This window comes from Nanorana parkeri, unplaced genomic scaffold (assembly GCF_000935625.1).
Source record: "Nanorana parkeri isolate BGI_ZX_2015 unplaced genomic scaffold, ASM93562v1 scaffold318, whole genome shotgun sequence".
Lineage (NCBI taxonomy): Eukaryota > Metazoa > Chordata > Amphibia > Anura > Dicroglossidae > Nanorana > Nanorana parkeri.
The window spans coordinates 258,483-284,528 of record NW_017306586.1 but is presented as its reverse complement, the minus strand read 5'-3'; the positions used below and the strand labels follow the sequence as shown (position 1 = coordinate 284,528).

The 26,046-nt window shown below is 43.1% G+C and overlaps 1 protein-coding gene across 1 annotated transcript in view; it reads right to left on the bottom strand.

Moving 5' to 3' along the window:
• Positions 1-11,193: 11,193 nt before the first annotated feature.
• Positions 11,194-26,046, bottom strand: part of TMEM19 (transmembrane protein 19) — a 39,152-nt gene continuing 24,299 nt past the window's right edge. Inside the window, exons 3-8 of the mRNA XM_018558062.1 lie at positions 23,909-24,070; positions 22,941-23,054; positions 17,416-17,553; positions 13,076-13,330; positions 11,493-11,702; positions 11,194-11,411 (exon numbers count right to left, since the gene is read on the bottom strand). Coding sequence (XP_018413564.1) covers positions 11,248-11,411; positions 11,493-11,702; positions 13,076-13,330; positions 17,416-17,553; positions 22,941-23,054; positions 23,909-24,038 — 1,011 coding nt within the window. The 5' untranslated portion in view covers positions 24,039-24,070 and the 3' untranslated portion in view covers positions 11,194-11,247. The remainder of the gene's footprint in view (positions 11,412-11,492; positions 11,703-13,075; positions 13,331-17,415; positions 17,554-22,940; positions 23,055-23,908; positions 24,071-26,046) is intronic.

Below are 26,046 nucleotides of genomic sequence, written 5' to 3'. Positions count from 1 at the left end.
AATCCCAGCAATACATTATACAGCAATGCAGAATACCACCAGCTATAGAGGACTACAAATGCCAGCAATACATTATACAGCGCAATGCAGAATACCACCAGCTATAGAAGACTAAAAATCCCAGCAATACATTATACATCAATGCAGAATACCACCAGCTATAGAGGACTACAAATCCCAGCAATACATTATACAGCAATGCAGAATACCATCAGTTATAGAGGACTACAAATCCCAGGAATACATTATACAGCAATGCAGAATACCATCAGCTATAGAGGACTACAAATCCCAGCAATACATTATACAGCAATGCAGAATACCATCAGTTATAGAGGACTGGTGCTGGGTCCCGTACCCTGTTCCACTGTGTCAGGGAGCTCTGGGCCAGTTCATGGGCACACTGGTAGTACACGGCCCACACCTACCCTTCATTGATGGGCTGCTCTTAGGTATTCATGAAAATTTCCCCACATCCCCCTGCAAAAATTGCCCTTTTGCCACCCTTCCCCCCTGGATCTGCCACTGACCTGACGTTCAATCCCAGCTATTGAGTACAGAGCTCACCTGATCTCCCATCCCAGCTATAGGGTACAGAGCTCAGCCTGCCACTGTGCCACCTCTCCCACCACCACCTCTGTGTCCACTGACCCCCCCTCCCGCTCTTCCCCTGCCACTGTGCCCACCTCTCACCAGCTCTCTCTGTGTCCACTGACCCCCCCTCCCGCTCTTCCCCTGCCACTGTGCCCACCTCTCACCAGCTCTCTCTGTGTCCACTGACCCCCCCTCCCGCTCTTCCCCTGCCACTGTGCCCACCTCTCACCAGCTCTCTCTGTGTCCACTGACCCCCCCTCCCGCTCTTCCCCTGCCACTGTGCCCACCTCTCACCAGCTCTCTCTGTGTCCACTGACCCCCCCTCCCGCTCTTCCCCTGCCACTGTGCCCACCTCTCACCAGCTCTCTCTGTGTCCACTGACCCCCCCTCCCGCTCTTCCCCTGCCACTGTGCCCACCTCTCACCAGCTCTCTCTGTGTCCACTGACCCCCCCTCCCGCTCTTCCCCTGCCACTGTGCCCACCTCTCACCAGCTCTCTCTGTGTCCACTGACCCCCCCTCCCGCTCTTCCCCTGCCACTGTGCCCACCTCTCACCAGCTCTCTCTGTGTCCACTGACCCCCCCTCCCGCTCTTCCCCTGCCACTGTGCCCACCTCTCACCAGCTCTCTCTGTGTCCACTGACCCCCCCTCCCGCTCTTCCCCTGCCACTGTGCCCACCTCTCACCAGCTCTCTCTGTGTCCACTGACCCCCCCTCCCGCTCTTCCCCTGCCACTGTGCCCACCTCTCACCAGCTCTCTCTGTGTCCACTGACCCCCCCTCCCGCTCTTCCCCTGCCACTGTGCCCACCTCTCACCAGCTCTCTCTGTGTCCACTGACCCCCCCTCCCGCTCTTCCCCTGCCACTGTGCCCACCTCTCACCAGCTCTCTCTGTGTCCACTGACCCCCCCTCCCGCTCTTCCCCTGCCACTGTGCCCACCTCTCACCAGCTCTCTCTGTGTCCACTGACCCCCCCTCCCGCTCTTCCCCTGCCACTGTGCCCACCTCTCACCAGCTCTCTCTGTGTCCACTGACCCCCCCTCCCGCTCTTCCCCTGCCACTGTGCCCACCTCTCACCAGCTCTCTCTGTGTCCACTGACCCCCCCTCCCGCTCTTCCCCTGCCACTGTGCCCACCTCTCACCAGCTCTCTCTGTGTCCACTGACCCCCCCTCCCGCTCTTCCCCTGCCACTGTGCCCACCTCTCACCAGCTCTCTCTGTGTCCACTGACCCCTCTACAGCTTCTCCCCTGCCACTGTGCCCACCTGATTCCCCAGTGATTTTTAGAAACAAAGCTCGTTCCTGGGTTCCTCCCGCCGCAGCTGCTAAACCTTCGGCTCTGTAATCACAAAAATTAGGGCGCTGCGAGATGGATGCCTAACTGACTGAGCCTAGTGCAGGCACTGCTTAACCGCCCTGATAGTTCAGTGTGGCCAGCCTGGCAGAGCGGCGGAGGGAGCAGTAGCCAGTGGCACCCCCTTCAGACTGGCGCCCAGGGCTGGATTTATTCTCTCTGCTGCCCCAAGGCCAGGTTCCTCTATGCGCCCACCTCCCCTCCAATGGAGAATGGCAACCAGACGGCGGGAGCGGCAGGGTTAGTTTACATTTTTATTCTTTATTTTTTTAACTTTTTTTTATCACTTTGTAAAAAAATTTATTTGTATTTATCTTATTATTTAAAACTTTTTTATCTTACTATTTTTTACTTTTGTATTTTTTGTATTTTTTTTATTTTATAATTTTTTATTAAAAAAATTCAATTTAATTTGTATTTTTTTCACTTAACTTTATTGCTATCACACAGGCGCTAACAAGCCCATGTGATAGCATTTCGAGGTGTCAGGTTCTCTTTATTGAACCTGTCACCTCCAATACAGGAGTTTGAGCACAGTACTGTGCTGGAACTCTTGTGGCAGCTGAGGGGAAAACTGCGAATTCAGCTCTCCCCTCACAGTTTACACAGAGCGGAGCAGAGAACGGATGTTCTCTGCTCTGCATCTGACAGGCAGTGACTTCCCTGCTCTGCATCTCTGAGAGCGAGAGGTGGCGGGCGGGACGGGCCCGTAAAGTTAATGTTAGGGGGGATCTGACGGCGGGAACTTCATGTCCTGGCAAAAAGTTTTTTTTTCAATTAAAGGACTTTTTCAAAATGTGTGGTGTGTTTATTTACATTTACTTTTAACTCTTTAGTGAATGAGTTACCTCTTACTCATTGAAGTCCGGGGTGTTTACACCCCCTTCCTGTCCAGGCCATTTTTCAGTATTCAGCGCTGCAGTACTTTGACTAACATTTATTCCGTCATGCAACGATGTACTGAAATTAATTTTATACCATTTTTTGGGGACAGATAGAGCTTGTTTTTGGTGGTATTTAATCACAACTGGGGTTTTTCTTTTTTACTATATTAAGAAAAAATTACTGTGTAGCGCAATTTTCGTTTTTGCTCGCTGGCACATCTGACGCGTATTTAAGTTTATATGTGCGTAAACGTGGGGGTGGGGGACTTAAAAATGTTGGGTTTAAAAAAAAAACTTTTTTATATATCCCTTTTTTTTATTTTTAAACTTAATGTTATTGCTATCACATAGGGGAATAAAAATCCCCCTGTGTGATAGCACAGGTACACTGCCAGGTCCTCTTTTTGGAGACATTAGGGGTCTCAAAGACCCCTAATGTCACCTGGGGACCCCCAAAGAAGCTGATTAAGCAAAGATCTGCTTAATCAGCTTCTTCTCTCTGGCTATAGCAGCGAGATGACTAATACTGTATTCCACATCACTTTTTTTGGGGTGGGGTTTTTTTTTTAATTGCTACCAGACCTAGAGGGTTTGGTATTACTTTTGGGGGGAACCCCACACACTTTTTTTAATTTTTAACTTGGGGGGTCCCTCCTAACATTTCTACCAGACCTACAGGGTCTGGTATCAATTGGGGGGAACCTCACGTTTTTGTTTTTTTTTTGTTCTGTGGACTGCAAAAAAAATAATAATGTATTTTTCCTTTTGTCTAATGTCACTTTGCTGCAATGGAAATTCGTTCGTAACGAAAATTCGTACAGACTACCGCTAACGAAAATGTAAAGTTGATGCTTTACACTTCATTCGAGAAAGAAATTCAGATGCGTCCGAAATTTTCGCTATTGAAAATTCGTATTTGTTTGCATCTGTTATTTCTGTCATTCAGAAATTCGTATGCATCCGAATGTACGAAAATTTGCACGAATAACAAATCTTTCTGAAACGGATCACATACGTCCTATATAAAACAACGCTTATGGCAGCTTTATCATCCAGTAATAAAAATAACCTTAATAAAGATGAATTAGTCATACAGATTGTTTAATTTAAAATCTTTCAAGAAACCACTAAAGTTCAGTGAGCGTGTTTTATACAATTATCCCTCATAAATTGAAAGGCAGCTTGCTGTTAACATTCTCACAAGGCAAATGCTTGAAACTTTAAAGGGAATCTGTCAAGAAGCCAATAATTAGGAAACTTCTGATGAAAGCTGCCATTTCCTGATTTATGGGCCATGCGCTAGCTCTATTTGCACTGCAAATGAACCTGTTGGAGACATCCTGTAAGGACTGTATTTCACTACATAACTTGGTGTCATCTGCAAACACAGAAATATTACTTTTAATCCCCTACTATATAATTTATAAAATGATTCAACAGTAAGAGGCCCAACACTGAACATTGGGGGACACCACTAACAAACTCAGACCATTCAGAGTACGAATCATTGATCACCACTCTCTGAATACGGTCTTTAAGCCAGTTTTCTATCCAATTACAGACTAAATACTCTATACCTACTGACCTTAACTTATACATTAGCTGCATGTGGGGAACTTTGTCATCTGCTTATCCTGCTGTCTGAACCTCTTCTGGTAAGCCTACTTATGAGTGGGTTGTTTGATCTATTCCTTCTGCTGCTAGCCTTCTGTGTGTGGGTTCCTTCTCCTAATCTCTCTGCTGACATCATGCTTATGTACAGGTTTTTCTCTGTGAGTAGTAACATTATTCTTTTATTACAGGTATTTATATAGCACCAGCAATTTATGCAGCACTTTACATAGTTGCACATTCACATCAGCCCCTGCCCTCAAGGAGCTTACACTCTAAGGCAGTGGTGGCGAACCTTGGCACTCCAGCTGTGCCAAAACTACATATCCCAACATGCATCTGCCTCTGGGAGTTATGTCTGTGGCTGTCAGAGCCTTGCAATGCCTCATGGGACTTGTAGTTCCAAAACAGCTGGAGTGCCAAGGTTCGCCATCACTGTTCTAAGGTCCCTATCACACATGCATAAAGGGCCAACTTAGAGATGAGCCAATTAACCTATATCTTTGGAGTGTGGGAGGAAACCAGAGTACACAAAAGAAAAACCCACACAAGCACATGCAAACTCCTTGCAGATAGTGACCTGGCTGAGATTTGAACCGGTGACCCCCCATCCTGCAAGGAAGAAGTTAACCACTACGCCACTGTGCTGCTCCATGGTGGAGATCCTATGCACTTCAAACTCAAAACCTAGGAGTTGTAGAACTATAAGCTTGCACACTTTGCCACAGAGGGAAGCGGTGTGAAGCAAGGCCAAAACACTGGGTCTTAGCAGATGTACATGGAATGGTTGATTGATAGAAATAACCACACCAAACAGTCATTGGTGCAATTTTTTCCTAAAGCAAAATCCAAACCACTCTAACATTGATATTAGTGTAAGTGGTAGCACTGTATGCGTTGTCATCCAAAGAGTGCTTGACTCTTCTTGTTGCTCAAAGGGCTATTAAGCACACATAAGAGCAAAGAGTCCACAGGATCAAATCCAACAGTTGGTCAGTGCTACACCTGATAACACCCAACGCACCAGTGGTGCAGCGTGTAAGGTGATGGCTCTACAAACGGCAGATCATGAGTTTGAATCCAGCAAGTGCCTGAAGTCTAATGCCCCTCCTATGGCTCTCAGTGTCTCTGTCAACCTATTTAAAGGTTGTATGGAGGTGCTATAATGTGTAAGGGTAGATAAAACTGGGTAAGGGAGGCCAGAGGAGGACAATGTTACATGTGGTGATGTGGGTTGTAAAATGTATAGATAGAAGTGGGTGATCCTGTGGGTAAGGGTGGTGGTGGTGAGAGTAGATAGTGGGTAAAGGGGGCAAGATAAATAAACACCAGCAGAGCTGAGAAAGGTACTTTGAGAGTGTTATAACTAAAGCCACTCTGTTCCCCTGAAGAACCCCCACCCCCCCAAATGTTGGCTAAATGACACTTGTGACATGCTTCTTTAATAAATGATTTTGACTGAGGGCTGGTGATCTCTGTTCTCTACGATCATAACTAAAGCCAATATCAAGAACTGTCTGAAGAAAACAAAGCATCTCTGCTATTTAAGGAAACTGGAAGTAAAAATGATTGGATAGCGTGAAGGATTTACATTTTCTCCAAGTGCAGTGGTACATTGAATTCATGTAAGGCTTTCTAGAAGTCAGTAGAGTTTTCACCACGGGAGATGAGAGATTTAACTCTTGGAGCCTGTTCCTTTCACGTTTCATGCCATGAAGGCAAGGCGTTCACATCCATTTAGGGAGGTCACTTCAATGCATTTGAATGGGAAATGGGTCTAAAAAAAGGTACATTTAACTGTGGGATGTGTACACAGTGTTAATGGATTTGGGGAGAGAAAAAAATACCCCCCCCCTGGGGTGGTCACACAGGTTTAATTGATTTGGGGGAGGAAAAAAACCCCCCCCCCCCCCCCAATGGTCAATATCACAGATCACAACACTATGTGGATTGCGTAACAATGGGCATGATCTACATGATGAAATGTACTTACACTGCATTCTATACAGGAAAAACAAAAAGGCAATTTAGGAAAAAGATTATTGACCATATACATCTTATTAATTGTGGAAAACTATCCCACACTGATTAGCAGACATGATGTGGCTCGACTCACAATTTTAGTATGTTAGTATTGTCCTTTTAGTGCTCTATAGAATTCATGAAGACCCAAGAGGGGGTAATTTCAACAAGAAGATTTTACAGTGATGTACAGGTTAAAAGCAAATATACCCCCTGGACTGAATGAAGCAATAAGTTACAAGCCCTTCTTATAAAGCCATGCAGTAGATGTTAAATGTCAATTCGTAATGTTCAAATTACATTGGAGATTGTATTAATGGAATGAACCATAGATATTAGATACTGTATATGATAGAGGGCGAGTATATTGACAAACTTGCTGCAATTGTTGGACTATTGGTATAAAGCACAAAAAAACACAAATTATTGTCCATGTTTATGTTCCATCAGGTGTCTCTGTGGACCTTGGTTTTTGTTCTTATCTGTGGGGGATATATAGATGTTGGAAGAGAGGGAAGGTGATTAGGCAAAATTTGCCCTCTGTGGTATTGGAGTGGTAAGATGTGGCCCTATTTCATTTTTACCTTCCACGGTACACATACAAAGAGGATTACCCCCTCCCCCTGTAATATATGTGGTGGGCGGGCCTTGGAGAGGGTGGGTCCTGAGGGCAGTGGCTATGTCCCCCCTTACGCAGCCAACGCAGTAAGTTGTGTACTGTCTCTAGCGTCTCAAATGCCACTACACATGTACAATGGAGAAGGCAGGAGAAGTGAACAATCTAGGCCAAAATAGCTAAATTTGGAGAATTCTCCAATTCAGCTTACTTTCCAGTTTAGTTAGGTTGTCCTAGATTGTTTACTTCTGCTGCCTTCTCCAAACTCTTCACCCTTTAGTGAATAACCCTGTAAAAGTGGGTGTTTTTTCCTCATATCAGTTTTTTTCAATGATTTATAATGATGTACAATTGTAGATCCAAGAGAAATTTAACAATAACTGGAGTTCTCTAATAAGCCTCCCCTATCCACCACGATGGGAATTTAAGGCAGTCTTGGGGATACACAGAGAATGAGGCTGTGATTATAGAAACAGGCAGTTGAAATGAAATGTTTGAAATAGAAAAATGTGATATATGATGAGTTGCTGTTGATAGTATCCTAATCATGACTGTTGTAGTTTATTGTAGTAATATCCCTGGGGGGCTCTTGGAGATGCAAGTGCCACAAAAGCCTATGAAATGCATTGAGTAAGCCTCAGCTTCACTGATACAGAAGATGGACACCTATAAACAAGATACAGTTGTAATGTAATACAAGATAAAGGCATGATACCTAAACGTATCAGAGTGAGTTTAGTGTCTAATGTTAAATCTTAGGAAATTTACACAGGGGATTGTTAAATGTCTATAAATTATGTTAAATGTTTTTTTAACAGAATATGTAAAATAAACTTATTGTAATATTTTAAGACTGAGTGATGTGGTACCACTGAAGTCCAGCATGAAATGTCTGCAAAGTACAGTAGATATATTTGGATGTGGCACTTTAAAAAGCACAAAAGTAAAGCTATAACCATCTTTAAGTGTGCATGTACAGAAAAGTGTTTGACATTTTTAGGGAACACCAGACAAGTGACCTTTGTAATGGTTGACACAGGCAGCTCTAACTGTAAACAATCAAGAAGCATGCCCACAAGGACAGAAATAGTGTCCTTGAGTTTATCAGGATACAGGTCCTCTTCCAGGGCTGGATACAGAGAAGTACAACCCCTTCATCTTTCTCTTCAGAGAGTGCAAAAGCAGACAGAGGAAGGTTAAAAAAAAAAGAAGAAGTGGGCCTAAAAGGGGGCCAGCTTATATCCCCTGAGGTATGAGGACTCTACAATTTCCCCATGAATTCCACCATAACAATGGTAAAATCCCTCCTAAAAGAGGGTTCCCTGGAGGGTACTAAGGATGACGCTGAGTATGGGGTGGTGGTGGTAGAATGGGCATAGCATAGGGGCAGATACAGTGGCCACAGTAGAGATAGAACACTTCCCAAATCTATTAAACTGTGAGGCCCCAGCACCGGAGGGGAAGAGAACCAAGTACTCACAATAGAGGAAGAGGAGGTATGTCAGGTGAACGAAATGAGTACCTAGTGAGGGACAAGCCCTCACTTACCACCCAAAGAAGTGCAGCTGACTTTACAGTGCTGGTCACCTAAAAGGAGGACATCTACACACTCCTGCTGGACATACCAGGGCACTACATAGTAAAAAAATCCTATTTTCTGTTCATTGAAGGACACTGCAGAGAGCTTTAGAGCTTGAACATTGGGACATACCAAGGGGTGAGGGGGAAAAACTAAAAAAAATCCCTTAGACAGCGACAGCATACTGTCCCCATGTGAGATACCCTAAGAGAAACATGCAAAGGAAAAGGAAAAAAAACTGTGCAATACAGGACCCAGGCAACCAGAGAGATTGACAAAATAGATAGTGGTAGCAAACTCAGAGGTAAACAGGCAGTCCCTGGCACTCCTGGCATGTCCTCCAGGAGTCAGACCAGCACAAAGTAAACACACCCACCAGGGTAGTCTGAAGCAAAAGGTAAGCACTGGAAGCCCTCGCTCTAAAACTTACAGAGCAAAAAGGAGTAGGAAAGTGTAGAAAAGTTAGTACCCAAGATGCCAGCATAGCATCCACTGCTCGTCAGAGGACGTTTTAACCTGGAAACAACCTGGCCAGCTGAACAACCTAGGAGGCCAGAGATCCACATCCAGGGTCTCCCATCTGAGACATGCACCCCAGCAAACCTCCAGGAGCAGAACCATACCCCTGGAACCAGCCTAAGGTAGGCCGCCTGCCCATAAGCAACACCTGGGCAGAAAAGGTGAGCTAGGTTGAAACATGCCCTATTGCACAAGGATTGGAACCACCTAACCTCATGGTGAAACCACTAGTTCCTGAAATAAGGGACATCCAAGAAACCAAAAAAGGGTGCGCAAACTGTTAGGAAGTCTGGTGAAGTAGGAACCCCCAAAAGCCTTCAACCATGGATACAGGTCAGGTGAGAATATCCCAAGCACCTAGAGGCTGGGATGACATTGGTAGGCTGCTGATGAGTCAGAGAGCACCACAGCTGAATGCCGCTCAGGACAGGATAGAGCACAATGTGAATTGGAATAGACAGTGGGAGTGACCTCCAATCTCGAGGGAGAGATCACCTGAACACTGAAAAGGTCCCCCTGGTGACCTCAACACAGACATATAAAACAGTCAATAAGATCACACCTGGGTGGGCTCACAGAGAGCCACAGTGAGGGTAGCCCACTGTATCGGAGTACTTCTCAAATAGATATAAAGTCGTTATTTGCTAGAGAGGGGTTAACAACCCAACAATGTTCTTCCGTCTCATAAAAGGAAAGTAGGAAGCACTAGAGCCCTGAAAGTTTGTAAACTGTGCTATGTACCTTAGGAGCCTAACTGGAGACAACACAACACTGGTATTTGCTACAGGCAGATTTAGGAGAGCATATCAAGCTAACCATGCCCCAGAAGAGCGGAGAAGTGAAAAAGCAGTAAACCGCCATGCCCAAGTGAGGACAGACCAATACACTATCACATTCTGGATACTGATCTCACCCAGTGACCCCTGCAGGCGTGTTTGGGGGTCCAGCACCCAGTGCAGTATCCCAGGGGGATGAACCCTCAAAGTCCAGACATTCAATCTGACAGTGGCAGTAATTATGTCATGAGATGTGCCGCCAACAGGGCAGAATCCCACACCAACATGGCAGCCGTGGTTTTCGGCTGCAGAAGGCCGCAATCTCAAGTAAAGCAAGTAAGTCCAGTCAGGGGCCACCACTAGGCTGTGCTTTTGTGCCTAGTATCCTACTCCTCAAGGCGCTATAACCAATTGGTCAATATCTAAAGATTCCTGCTGTGTCCTGCAAATGAACAGAAGAGAAAAACCGATCTGGGTAGCTGCTGTTAAGTGCCATAGTGGTTGTGAGCAGTATTAAAACTTGAACAAATCTTTAGTAGAAAAAGCAGGAAATTATGTACTTCTCTCAGAGCATAACAAGTGTATTCTTCACTTTACGACACCAGGAAAAAACTGAGGCAGGCTGGGAGAGGGAGCGGTTATACAGGGCTGTAATACAGTTTTGATTGATTTGGCAGTGTACAATCACCTGAAGGTAGCTGCATAACCCATCTGTTCCAGAATTAACTCCCATGTCCTCTGATGCATGATCAAGCAACTCGAATTTTATTCTTTAATCAAGCTTGTATAACCAATCCCTTATCTTTTTAAGAAGTACAATCAAGAACTGTATTCAATAACATGAAGGATTTCCCCTACAATACCTTAAAAGGTTTTTAAAGGCCATTAGGTTTAACAAAAATCAACACAAATCATGCATTTTTAACTGCCATAAAAGCAGAACACTGAAAAATAATGCCATAAACAAAATTGATTTGCTCATAGTTACAGCATTCAGATCAGTTTCATCTAAAACAGAAGTCTGACATTGTGTTCCTTCAGGATTCCAGTGCAACACCAAATATTGTATGTATAAACAAGTGCTAGAACATAGTGGAATGCATGTGAAAACAGTGGGGCTGTTCCTATGTTAATAGTGTACAAAATCAATGTCCAATTGACCTTTGTTCAGTTCTAAAAGTGTTTTCAGTTTAAAAAGAAAAAACGAAAAAAATTGACTGGCAGTTAGCCACAACAATACAGAGCAAAAAGTCTCTGTCCATCTTCCAAAGTCCATTAAGTGCACATAAAATAAAATCATATCCTTGGCCAAAAACTCCAAGCAACTCCAGGCAGTAGCAGAGCTATGAGGATTGATGAGAACAGGTTCACTGTATTATTATCCAGTATGGGCTTCCCAGAAATTAATTTTGCCTCACTTGTTGGATGATTAACAATCTTGCCCGTGCTTTCATCATACCCTGCAATGATAGCAACAATTAAACATCAAATAACAAAGCAGGGATTTCAAAAATACATTTCTAAAAGATGTAGAAACTCACCTGAATACTGCATTATTGCTCCCAGGTAAGAGTCTAGCAGAGACCCAAGAAAACCAGCCATACCTCCATACAAAATAATCGGCCATTGAGGGGCTGCGATTTCTAAATCACTGACAAACAAAAGCTGAGTAACAAAATAAGCTAAGCCAACAAATAAGCCTCCTAAAAGACTTGCTGTGAGACCTATGAATGTAACACCTCCATTTGTACCTAAACAGAAACACAAATAAAACAGGATTGATTTAAATGTACAAAAACACAGCTCTATGATTTTCATGCAGTCAATTTACTCTTTGCTGATCTTACTACCATATGCCAGTTTAGGCCCTATTCTGTTGACACCTACACTCCAGTTCGATTAAAATATGTCATACCCACATTTTTGAAAGCAAGCAACACATATTTGTATTGTTTGCAAGAACTGGACGGAAATTTATACGTCTGTTTCCAAACTACAAAAATTAGTTTCGCCGATATGCTCAACATAGCACACGCAGATCTGCCACCAGTCGGTGTTTGGTCCCATTTATACACAAAAAAGGTAATACATGCAGATGTCATGAACATCAGCGGGATAAAAAAAGATGCAGTAGGTCCTAGCTTTGCATTAACAAGACAAGGACTCTTAAAATACCAACACCAGGGTTTACTGGTTAAAAATATGTTCATCTATTGGCACCATAACTAATGGAAACAAGACAGGAACAAGGGAAGCTACCGTTTAGGAGGAGTAAATAATTTTTCAGGGTGATCCCAGTCACCGTACAACACGGAGAGAGAAATCTAAAGCACAGGCCCACTTCTGGATTACACTGGCTGAACCCTTAACCCTTTCAATCACCAGTCAAAATTATATATTTTCTGAAAGCAGAGACCCTGAAGAATAAAATGGCGTCAGTTGCAATTTTTTTATGTCACACAATATTAGCGCACAGGTATACCAAACTCAAACCTTCAAAATAATTTTAGTGCAAATTCATTTTAGTGGGGTGTAGAAGTGATAGTCGCCTGAATCACTTCTATTGGAATGCCAACAGTCGGCTGAAGGAGTGTAGCTTACAGCTCTCTGGTGCCAGGGACGTGCTACTTCCGTCCATGGCAGCAAAACTATTAAAGCCGAACTCCAGGCTTTTAGCTAAATCACACCCTACCAACAATTATGCATTTTTATGATTTATTTATTTTTTACCTTTTGTACATGTTTTAAGACTCATCATGCAACCCACAGGGTTGTCTCCGCCAATGCTGGGCAGCTCTCAATGATGCCGACGGGGAGCTGATGTCATGCCAGCGCTATTCTGCATCATTACTTTGTGAGTGCAAGGTGCCATGGTGATGCCCCTCCAGGGAAGGGTCCATGACACCTTGCACTTACAATCTAGTTGTGAAAAGGAATTACTGTGGGGGACTCACCTCCACAAAAGCAGGTATTGTTTTTAAAACCTCCTGGGGTACCAGGAGTTGTGTTTTAAAACGGCAAAAAATGACAAACATTAGAAAAACAAGACTGAATAATTGGAACTGTAACAAATATATCAGAATTCCAAACACAGAAATTATGATGTAAGCAACATTTTTCTTACCCACTGGAACCTTTTCCCATGTTGTTATCAATCTAGGAGGACTTTTGCTAAGAACAGGAGCTATCTCTGAAGCCCATGTGTCTCCAGCTGAGCAGGCAAGAGCTCCCAGAAGTGACAGACACATCCATGAAGCTGTGTACTCCTTGGAAAAGTCAATTGGAATCTCACCAGGACCATTTTCCACCATGTAAAGCAGAGCTAACTCTGCTGGGACTCCACCATTACAGAATACCTGCACCCAGTTTCGCTGGCCTCCTAAAAGAAATTTTAGGAAATAAAATTCAAAAACACTTAGCTTTAAAAATGTAGTTATAGTATAATGTTCTTACTTTTAAAATGGCCATTTTATGTGTACACCCTTCATGGATGCCTTGAGAAAGCATATTTATACATGTGAAACAGACACTGGCCAAAGTTTTTTTTATCTTGTGGTATCTGGAGCTGTGATTGCCTTGGTTTTTCTTATCTACGATATTGATGGTATGTACATTTATTATGTGCACTGGGATTAAAGTGTTTGAGGCTGGGGTGGAGTAAGAGCCCTTGTAGTTTCCTTCATTAACACGTTTATATGAATGGTCACCCAGGTGACTCCCATAAGTGTGAGAGTGCCACATATTTAGAAAGTATAATTTTAAAAACCAAAAATGCTAGTTACATTTCACCGCCTAGTTACTTCTTCTCATCTATTGAGGGGCACAAGGAGTCTTAAACGTTTAGGATGTCCAAAAGCAGTCAAACACAGCAAACACTAATAAGCCCATGCAAAAAAACAACAGATCTTGGGACTGCCTGCAGCCCAAAGAGCTACCTAGAAGACTTTACAGCTGAAGTTGGCATTAGATGAGGCTGAAACGTCCACCTGATAGAACTTAGTGTATGAACAGAAGACCAGGTGGCAGCCTTGCAAATCTGACAAACAGTTGCCTAATGCCAAAAAGTCCAATAAGCACTCACAAATCTAGTAGAGTGTGCCTTGCCAAGAAAGAGTGGCACCTGATCCTTGAGACAATAGGCTTGGATGATGGCCTGTCTAAGATAGTGAAATGAGAAGCTGGTTCACTGTTTTCAGGGTCCGTCCAGGATGACTAAAAGGGAATGAGCCTTTTTGAAAGTAGCAGCGGCTGAGAGATGGACTTTAACAGCCCAAACCACATCCAGACAACGTAGGGAAATTTACTTCTGGTGAACTGAATGCAAGAACAATTGTTCTGGTTGAGGTAAAAGGCTACAAGAAACACCATCGTGTGGGAAAGAGTAGGGAGAACAATGGAGAGTAAGGGGCCTAATGGTGTTTTCTGAAGTGCAGCGAGAACTGATTCAAATCCTACAGAGAGTGACATGGGGGGGAGGGGAATGGACAGGGGGAGCTAAATGGGAGCTCTCTGTACAAAGGTCTTAGAGAATAAGAGGCCAGCAATCTTTGAAACAATAGAAATGCAGAAACCTGACTTTTGACGAGTCAAAACACTGGTACAGACCCAGAGGCAGATATAGAGCAGTTGGACCACAGATAAACTCTTGTGGTGGAAGTCCAGAGTCTCACACCAAGTAAAGTATGCCCTCCACTTGCAGAAAGTACTTCCTAGCTTTTAGAATCATAGGAATCACAGACTCAGATGAGAAGTCCCTCAGAACCTGGGCTTCAGCAGCCATGCCATTCAAGCCAGCAATCGTGAAGCAGGATAGCAAACCGGTACCTGGGACAAAACATTGTAAACAATCTGATCCCACAGAAGTCAGAAAGTCTTCCTGGTGAAGGAAGGCGAGGACCAACTTGGTGGACTCCATGTGGAATTTCTAGACCCGAATGAAGAGTTTCAGAGCTCTGAGATCCAAAATGTGGCAGATCCCACTTTGGGTTTAGGAAAAGTGAACAGGTTGGAGTAAAACCCCTGAAACCAATCTGTGGCAGGAACTAAGGCAATAACACTTGGATCCAGAGGACCCAAAAATGCTTAAATGAAGATCTGCTAATCTGTGCACTGACACATGAAGATTGGAGGTGCCAAACTAAAGAGGGGGCAGGGAGCCAAACTCCAGTTTATAGCCCTGGGAAATTACCTCCTGCACCTAAGAGTCTCAGATGCAAGCTGTCTGAATGTCAAAGGTTAATCAAATGTCCCCATCTCTGGAAAGTGCGGGTGTACCTTCATGTAGAGGAAGACTTGCCTCGGGATTTGGCAGAACAAGTGCCAGACCTTGCAGGTGGACTGGGAGCCAAGCTTCCATGGTCTTGACAAGGAGGTAGGCGTGGAGAAACAAAAAAAGATTTGTAATTGCTTTGTAACAATCAGACTGGGAGAAGACTGTGTCTTTTTCCTTAGGTTTCTTCTGCTAAGGAAGATGGGTGCTCTAGCCACAGGTTGCATAATTGATGTTATCAAGAGCTGGTCTGAAGAGGCATTCTCCCTTGAAGGCCATGCGGATCAGGCAGGTTTTTTTTTTTTTTCCACAAGTGTTTTGCAGTCCAGAACTGTTGCCAAAGTGCCTAATGCTTAAGTATTGACATGAGACACCTGCCGGAAAGAAGGTAAAAGGTGGCCATACACTCTACAACCATCGCAAGACTTTAGTCTTGCGATGGTTGTAAAGGGATTAAAAAAACGTACGATCTGCCTATCTTGGACAGGCAGATTGCACTCTCGATCATCGCAAGCCCGCCTCCCTGAGGGGCGGGCTTCCGATGACCGCAATGCTGAACGGGCAGTGTGCGCGTGCGCACACCGGCCCGTTCAGCATTTATCTTCCGAGCACCGTTCTAACCAGCCGAGAATCGTACGATTCCCGGCTGGTTTTCGAACATGCTGGTTCGACAGAAGACGTGCGACCGTACAGTAGAAACGGTCGCACGTCTCCGTCCACACTGCTCGATTATCGTACGAAAAACCGATCGCATACGATTATCGTATGATAATCGTGCAGTGTATGGGCACCTTTAGAGGCATCCAGCATACCATCACAGCTGATGTTTATTGCTGCAGCACACTGCTCCAGATGTTCAATAAGCAAGATATCAACTGTAGGAGTGGTTAGATATCTTTTAAGGGATTTTCACCAATCGGACATGGTTTGAGAAATTAAAGTCACAGCCAGGATCAGGTGAGGGGCAGATCAATGTTCTAAAAAGGGCTTCCAACTGCTGATTGGTAACAGATACACCTGTTCTCAAGCACCCAACCAGACTAGTAAATGTCTTGTTAATGTTGGACATGGCCGGATCGCCAATGGAGACGGACCACTTCTGTACAAAATCCTCAACAAATGGATACAAGACTAAGAAGAGCTAGGGGGAGAAAATATCTAATCACAATGCTTCGAATCAGCGTAAAGAAACAGTTGGAAAAGTAGGTGCAAAGGGGAAAGCCTTTGGGCCTTAAATGAACCATGGCTGGAGATTAGAGATGCACCAATACCATGTTTTCCTGGCAGAGTAGGAGTTCTGATAAGTTTCCTCAAGTACTCACAGATAACAATTATCAATGCTTTTTTTTAGTGTGATGTGACAGTTTTTCTAAAACAATAAAAGACTAATGATTTAGGACAATGGTTGAGTGCAAGGGCACGGTCGCAGCTGCAACCACTGTTACCCTGGCAGTTCTGACACTCACGCCAAGCTGTAGAGGGACTACAAGTCCCACCGATACATTATACAGCAAAGCAGAATACCACCAGCTATAGTGGACTACAAATCTCATAATACATTATACAGCATTGCAGAATGGTACTGGCTATAGAAGACTACAAATCCCAGAAATACATTATACATCAATGCAGAATACCAGAAGCTACAGAGGACTATACATTTCAGCAATACATTATATAGCAATGCAGAATATGAAGCTACATGGGCTGTGTGGGGTCTCAGGGGGCTGTGTGGGGTCTCAGCAGGGGTTTGGATGGTCTTGTGGGCGGGTGCAGGTGGCATGGTTCAACAGGAAGAGTGAGGAGGAGATGTGCGGCCGGCGTTGGCAGAGCCAGCTATGCCCATCTCTCCCCTGTCTCTTCCTCCAGTTAGCGCTGGAGGATCAGAGAGGGGAATCCCTGCAGGAAGCAGTAACTGGCAGTCACCACTCTCTGCAGGGAGATGATCGGGAAGCAAGTGGATCGGTGGTATGTTTTCGCTCACTTCCCGATCAATAGAACCGATGCGTGACCGTTTCAATGTTACACGACGGCTCTATCTATGGGAATGAGTAATTCACTCACGCCATAGTTCTTTATGGGAAGGGGGTTTAACACCGCGGATGTCAACTGGTTAAAAGAAAAAACGACAAAGTTCTCTTACAATTAAATTTTTTTGTTTTATGTATTTATGCAATTAGTTTTAAATTCTTTACCTTCCTTGTATTCAGAATCGTATCGCTTCTTCAGTTCTCCTCTCCATTTAGTGAGTTTGGAGGAAGTAAAAAAAAATGTAAGAAGAGCTGAGAAAAAGCTGTAGTTTGCAATAGTGAGGATAAATCCAACCAGCAGCCCTGCAAGATCAACAAATATTACTAAATGGTTAATTCTTCTATGGAACTGGACACAATAGAAAAAAAAACAAAAAAATGATTTTAGAAATAGGATTTTTGTTCTCACTGTAACTTTCTTGCAGTAAATTGAGGAAGACAGGAAGTCATTCACCTTTGGCTTACACTACTGCCTACAGGGAGGACTAGACAGTGGCAATCTAAAATGTAGGCCAGCCCAGAATAACCCCTCCTACTACCAGCGTGCCTCTGTTTTCTAGCAAGCAGTAGTGACAGCATTATTATAAACACGGAAGGATTGGACCCATGTCTCTCAATGGACTGGAATGGAAAATAATTTTATGGCAAAAACAAAATTGACAATTGAGGGATACAGAAAGTTTTTTACTTTTGGGATGTCCAAAAGCAGACCAACTGAGGGCTGGGCAATAATAGCAAACAGGTGTTAACAGACTCAAGAAAAACCAACAGAACTGGGGACTGTCTCAACCTCAAAGAGTGCCAGAAAGACCTTACACTCAAAGCTGGACTCTAATGAGGACTTAAAATCCTAAAAAGGTAGAACTCAGGGGACCAAGTGGCAGCCAAGCAAATCTGGAAAACAGCTGCTCGATGCTGAAAAGCCCATGAGGCTCTCACAGATCTAGTAGGGTGCACACCTTGACAGAAAAGAGTGGACTGGGCCCACTACAGATGGTGGAACGAGATGCCGGCATACCCTTATGGGGACTATCCAGGATAAGAAAAAAGGGAAATCAGTCTTTTTGAAAGAAGCAGCGGCTGATAGACTCTCACAGCCCAAACAATGAAGGGAAAATTTGCTTTTGGTGAATTGGAGTCAGATAGAGAGATGAAAGACATGTCCTGATTGAGGTGAAAGGCTGAAACTATCTTGGGGAAGAAGGAAGTCCTAATCCTCAACACCACCTATCCCTTCGGAAAACCAGATAGGAAGGTCTCTAATGGGTTCAAACCAGATTCAGATTCCCAGGAGTCACAGGGAAACAAACAAGGGGAGATGGAGATCCATTACTTGTACTTGGGCCTGAAAAAGTGGCATCGGGACATCCCTACATGGGACCATCCCTGTACAAAGGTTTCAAGCAAAGAATGAGAAGCCACAGTCTCTAACAAGACAGAAAAGAGCAAAACTGACTTTTGAGAGCCAAACACTAGTCCAGACCCAGATGAAGGAAGGAGAGGATTAGTCCCACGTACAATCTCCTAGGGTGGAAGCCCCAAAAATCCCATGAGGTGAAGTATGGCTTCCATGTCTGATGATAGACCTGCAAAAAGTAGACTTCCCAACTTATTTTATGAAGTCCTCTTCAAACTGATACAATGCTAAAAACAGCAGGGTGTTTTGAATATCCATAGATGAAGACTTTTCAATAGCAGGTGTGCAAGGAAGTAATTTGCAGTCTTAGGGGCTCTAAATGACCCAAGTCTAGAGATAGCACAGGTAGAGACAAAAGGTTGATTCTCTAGTTTTATAGTGGTGCTCACCACAATAATAACAGATAAAACAGTCTCTTAATCAAGGAGTAATGACAGAAGCCCATGACTCCTCAGAGTCTGGCAAGGGCAGGAGTGATTCAAAATCAAAGAGTGTCAGTGGCCGATGCGTCAGAGGCCACCAGCAAATGAGATACACAATCTGTAGAGGAAGGCACAGGAACGAGACTGTGGCCTCTGCAGTCAGTCAGTAAATATTTAGATGATTTGGGCCATAAAGCATGACTGTAATAAAAACCTCAGAAGAAAGGGAAGAGGAGTCAAGTCACACCCAACTGAGCCGGGGAAGACTCTGAAGATGGGACTCTAGAATCAGAGGGCAACATGACTGCAGGCTGCAAACATCGGTCATATTAGTGGGTGCACTGCAAGCAGCACTGGAGTAGTTAATAGATTGCAAGCTGGGGACATCTATTGCAGTCTTGACTGAACAAAAAAAAATAAAATACAAATTGTACTAGCAAAAACAGGTTAGTCTTTTACACAGCAGAGCTGAAGAAATAGTGTCACATCTCTCTTAAGGGAGAACTATGAGGTGAGTGCTTTTCACTCACCTCATAGTTCTAGCCGACCTGTGACAATGAGACTGTCACAGGACTCAAACATGAAATATGAAAAGGGCAGCAAATGTATTTCCATGTGTTTATTTAATCAGTACATGGCAATCACATTACGAATGGTAAAAACAGAAGAATACTACATCTAAGGTTCCTGGCACAAAGGCAACAGATATGCATACTACGCACTCCTATACATGATGTGCTGTGTGCTGAAATATAAACGTGCATTACACCCAGCAATTTCCACTGACCTAAAAGCAGGGATATGCGTGTGCTTTCAGCAAAAAATTCACAAATGTAGGTAGGAATGTGGAAAATTTAGCCTTTATCTTTTTTCTATAATTAAAAACAGTTGTATGGCATATTACAAACGTGATATTACTTGCTGGCTGTAATGTGAAAATTTTAAATAGGGAGGGGTTAAAAACCCCTATTAAGCAATTTTTTTTTTTTTTCTGCCTGTATCCAGCTTGGGAGAATTCTCATAATTTCTTTTCTTGAGATGCAACATTTTCTCTTGGTTTTGGCACTGCAACATACTCAAAATGAATGCTATACTGTATCTTTTACAAACACTGCCAATTGGGACTCCAACAATTTTTCCGCAACATTCAGTCAGCTTTCATAAAATGTATGTGGCGGGGTAGACCATGAGAATTGGAAGAGAAGTCCTGCTACGCCTGAAGAGGAGAGGGGGCATTGACCTGGCACTCTATTATATGGCTGTATATATGGCTAGGACCGCTGACTGGTGTAAGCATAAGGCACAAACTTTGGGTTCCCTTTGGAAGGGGCTATTTGGGCTGGACCGGATGCCCTTACTTGCTTTAAACAAGTATCCCTTAATCAGCCCTATGATTGCAGAGCTGCATGGGTACTTTGCCTTACATAGCGTGCAAAGTCATCCCTCACCAATGATACCAATTTTGAGTCACCTGGACTTTGAACCAGACTTCCCATGGTTTTTCACTTGTCTTAAATAAAGTTGCCTCAGTCTAGTGTCTAATTCCTCCTGTAGCCTATTATCTCTAAAAAACAAATTTTACAGGAAATACAAAAATAATTTCTGTTGTGTGTGTTTTTAATGCATCAAATCTCTGAGGATCTATTTACTATGGACTTCAGTAGTCTGGGTCTCCGCTAAGTGTGTCCAATACATTTCACATGACAAGCAAATGACTGCATCATCAAAACAAATAAGAAAAAGCAGTTTGATAAAACCATACACTACAATTACAAACTCATCCGCAAGCAAATTGATTTGGCTTGGGAAAGTCATCATTTCAAAATAAGATCTCCACTTAAAAAACTAATATAACACATATTGTACAGAGAGGGGCATCTTAACGCACCTTCTTAAAACTAGTACTACATTTGGGCTGTTATCCCAAGCCAGGGCTTCTCTCTTCCCATTTTCAATTCAAAGCTGCAGCAAGGCTACTATAACTCTGCAGATTAATATGCAGCCTCCTTCATCAGCCCCAGTGCAAAAACATACATGCATCCACAATCAAACGGTCAACACAATAACATATAGTCATGTATGCCTTTCATCCTCTAGCCTAGTTCTATTTTAGCTACCCCTGTGAATATGGGGAGAGATGAGAGAGGAGAGATGGCATGCCCCCCCCCTATATAATGTGAACACACCAGCTTTGAAGCATATGACAGCAGTGTGCAGAAGAAAAGTGCTAGGGAATTATGGCAGCCAGTATGTGCAAGAGCTGAGTGAGGACCGTATAAGAGCAGGCAGTTTAACCCCTTCATGACTGAGCTAGTTTTTAGTTTCTGTTCCTCAATGACTGACACTTTTTACATTTTTGCTGTGTGATTCTTCCACAGCAGCAAGTTTTGATTATTATTTTTAGAATTTTTTTAATAATAATTATAGTATACAAATATATGTATATATATAAAAGTTTTATTTTCCTAATTTTTTGTACACTTTTTTTTTTTTACACTTTGTAAAAAAAAGTGTAAAAAAAAAAAATTTTTTTTTTTTGTCAGTTTAAATCAAGCAATCACTATGACTGCTTAATAAATTAACTTTTTTTATTTTTTGTTATTATCAGGCTGCTCCAAGCTTAGGTACAGCTAATAATAACTTGAGACTGATCCTGACAGCATGTCAGAATCAGATCTCACTAAAGGTCTTTGATCGTTTCTAGACGATCAAAACTGATACATTTCCCTCAAGAGATACATTTGTATCTAGTGGTTGAAATGTATCATTTAACATAGGGCCAGGCTCTCAAGCTGTCAAAACGAATAACAGAGAGGTGAGTCACTGCTACCTCTCTGCTATCTTCAGCTGTCAGATACGGGATCGCTATTTAGCGAACCCGTATCTGAATGTAAAGGCTTAATTCTTTCATTAATGAAAGAAAGAAGCTTTTAAAAAAGCTTAACTATTTCATTAATGAATGTCTCAATAGTGAGGCATTAATTAATGACTGGAACTGCTGAGAATCAGCAGTTACCAGCATTACAGAGGCTAATATAACTCGGCACGTACAGTGTACGTGGCCAGTCATATAGCCACTTTGTGACGGGACGTACACTGTACGTCTCACGTCACGAAGGGGTTAAGCAAATGAAGACTGCCAAAGGGTATGATGGTGGGCAGTGTGTGCAAGAGAGGTGTGCCGATGGCATAAGGTCAGGCAGCATGAGCAAGTGAGGAGTGCTGAGGGTATGTTGGTGAGCAGTATGTGAAAGAGAGGCGTGCAGATGGCATAAGGTCAGACAGCATGAGCAAGAGAGGCGTGCTGAGGGTATGATGGTGGGCAGTATGTGCAAGAGAGGCGTGCAGAGGGCATAAGGTCAGGCAGCATGAGCAAGAGAGGTGTGCTAAGGGTATGTTTGTGGGCAGTATGTGCAGGAGAGAAGTGCAGAAGGTATTAGAGTGGATAGTGTGAGCAAGAGAGGACTGGGGAGGCCATAACAGCAAGCTGTGTAAGAGTATTAAAGCCTACATGGTTGTGTTTAGTGGACAGTAGTGATTGGAAACACAGCACAAGTGTCTATATTCCCAGCCACTTTTCTTTTATTAGCTATAGGATAATTCCATCCAAAGACTGTTTTACAGGATGACTTTAGATTATTAAAGAGAAGCCAAAATGCTTGGAAGGACGCCACTATTTTCAGTCTTCATATACGTTAATCAGGAAAAGCAAAATTATAGCAAACTATCACGTGCGGGTGTTTTGTCTCTGATTATAATTACTTTTCTTGACTGCATTATGGTACAAGAACTGCAAAAAAAAAAATGTATTCCTGTAAAATCCACACAATGAATCAAATAACAGAACATACCTCCAAGGGCCCCACTACTATCCAAGCTCTTCTTTTTTAGGCCACGTGACACAATAATAATTGGCATAATCACAGAAACCAGCCAACGCCATGGCGATATTGGTCGCAGTGTACCTGATAAAACAGAAGGAAAAAAAAAAGGATTAAAAGGAAATTACTACTTACTATGAAAAGGAAATATATACTTCCACCAAGTAAATATGGGATACATTTAGTAGCTCAATAATCCAGTTAAAATGATGTAATTAATTGCTGAAAAGTAGCAATAAATGGCCAAGCAATGGAACAAATTGCTTTTTTTGTAAGTTACACAGTGGTATTAAACAGATTAATCAATCACGAGACAAAAGAAGGGAGTAAGGTGGGAAAAGATTCTATTGGTGTGTCACACAGAACATTGCTATCAAGTGAACGTTTGTTTACTTTCCATAAAATCTGATGAAGAATCCACTAGGCAGCCAGCGAAAATGTTACTGTCCCTTCTGGATTATCCAACACACACCAAAATCCTCAGCGCATATCAATGTTTTGGGTGACACCAGTGCCCCAGTACAGCTAAACACTAACATTAAGTTCAGTTTAATCAGCAAGGGAAGCAAAGGGAATCAAAATGAGCAAAACTGACTTGTTTAGAGATCACCCAGTGCTCTGCTGTGAAGGCAGTTTGGACCAGAGTGCTAAAGTCAGCACAGCATTCATTTAGAGTGAATGAAAACTCTGGTAAAGTCAGAGACCACAATTTATAGCTTCTGGGATATTGTGGGCTATTCTTATTACAGTGAGTAGTCATTTTATAAACCTTACCTACCACTCTAAGTTGAAACTATGCTGCAAAGCAATATTGACCATGGAAACATTGTACTTGTCATATAAAATGATCTACAGGAGATATGAGGGGAATGCAGTATGATATCTACAATGCTGTGCGTTTCCTTTAGACAATACACCCCCTGAATAAATATGCTCACCGTAATAGGTACTCGCAGTTATAGATATTATCCAGAAAGACAAAGATATGCACAATATCATCGACAGAATGACAATGTTCATCATCATGTTTACATATTCTTTGTAGACGTCGTCCTGGATATAGAGCATAAGGGCAGATCAGCAAATCACCTAAAATATAACCACAAGACACCGTTAACATGGACTTAGAAATACTGAATCACATACGATACAGCCATTATATTTTAACAGCATATTTATCTATTAGTGAGCCTTCGGATTCTCCTTATGACTTATCTTAGGCAACACTCACACAACAACCACATTAACGTCTCTCACAAGGCTTTTTAAAAAGGCAGGCCTTTAAAAAGTGATGAATGGCTAATCATATTACTCACCTCACAGTCCCCAATAAAAGGTGTTGATTTGGCAGCAGCAGATCCAAACAGCACGAAAAGGGTCTACCAGCTTTCTTTTACAGAAGAAGTATTTGAATTTTTAGATTGGGACTCTGCAATACGTAGAACAGATTGTGTGCTGTAGAATGGTTTTGTAATGGGAGTAATAAGCAAGTAATGCAGAGAAGCGCATAAAATTCAGGCATCAGAAGAATGTTAGGAGTTTGAAAGACCTTTTTATTTTCATGCCTGGTCTTTTTTTTTTTTTATTCATAATGTACTGTGTACTTAAGGTCTGCTTTAAAGGGTTCAGCTTTTCACAAAAAAATTAATCAACTCAAAACACACTACTCACAACCCAGATCCGCACTGAAATTATGTGCAATGATGACCATCACCCACCGCCAATGCCAGCCCGAATAATGGTCCTGGAATTGAAAACTTGGAGCCTGCATAGCAACATAACCCTGGAGCCTGCATAGCAACATAATGTTTGCATTGGTCAGAGCGGCCACATGACCACACTAACCAATCGGAATCCCTTTTTCCTTCTAGGGTGCAATCCAGGAAGAAAGAAGGTTGAGAAAAAGATTTTCATTGGTCAGTACAGTCACGTGGCTGCACCAACCAAAACCTGCTCCCCTATAGCAAGACTGACTTTAGATAAGTGTCTGACAAATTAAAGCCCAACTTTCAGCAAAAAATTTTTTGCAGTTACAGCAACAGTTTCTTTTTCTTTTTCAGATAAAGCTTTAAATGGAAAGTTCACTTTTTTTAAATATTAAGTGCACACTTTATAAAATAAAAATACATGTGCATTTTAATTTTTTTTGCATAGAAGCCAGTAAAGCATTGCAACTGCGATCGGTAGATTGTGGGTGCAATGCTCTAGCTCCTGCAGACCGTTCCTTCTGTCCATGACCATACCAAAGTACAGGCATGCATTAACATGGACAGGAGGCAGAATGGGGCTAAGTTCACACCTGCACTACACAGCACGACACCCGGGCAGCCCGTCCCAGGGCCACGCGATTGTGTGCTAGTGCACACAGCGATTGTCGCGGGGCCCCATTGATTGAGGGAGAAGTACCTTTTTGTGTGACACACGACGCATGGCTAACCGTGTTCACTTGCACGGGCGGACTCGTGGCAGGAAACGCGATCCACCTGGTGCAACTGGGGTGCCATTATTTATTATATCACACCTTGGCGACTCCTGACCGTGCGGTAATCGTGCACAAAACCAAGCGGATAGCCGCGTTGTCAGGAGTCGCCTAGGTGTGAACCTAGCCTTAATGAATTAGAGGTGCAATGACATCACCCCACTTGTATTCCACTGAAACTACAAGCCCCTCTGCCATGATGGCAGACAGGACGTGTAGCTTCTCCTTTCTGTGGATGGATGATGTGGCTGTGTGGGCAGAGAAACACACAGCAGTGCAAAAATAAAAAAAACACAGCAGCCTGCGGGTGAAGAACTTCGCGATTCAGGTAAGTGGGGGATTCCAATGTGACCAGGTTTGATGTTACACCTTAAATATGGTTGTAACAAGAAACATGGTCAGAAAGATGAACTTGGCCTTTAAAATAGGTGCTTTTTAACAGAAGGTGAAAGTCCCACTCTTTGAGTTGTGCCTGTGCATTACAGCATCCTAGACTTTTATAGAGCAGTGTCCAAAAGCCGGAGGGGACACAGCACCATAGACATCTTCCTGGCTTTTGGTGAAAGTAACTTTGTAAAACCTATGACTTCATAGGAC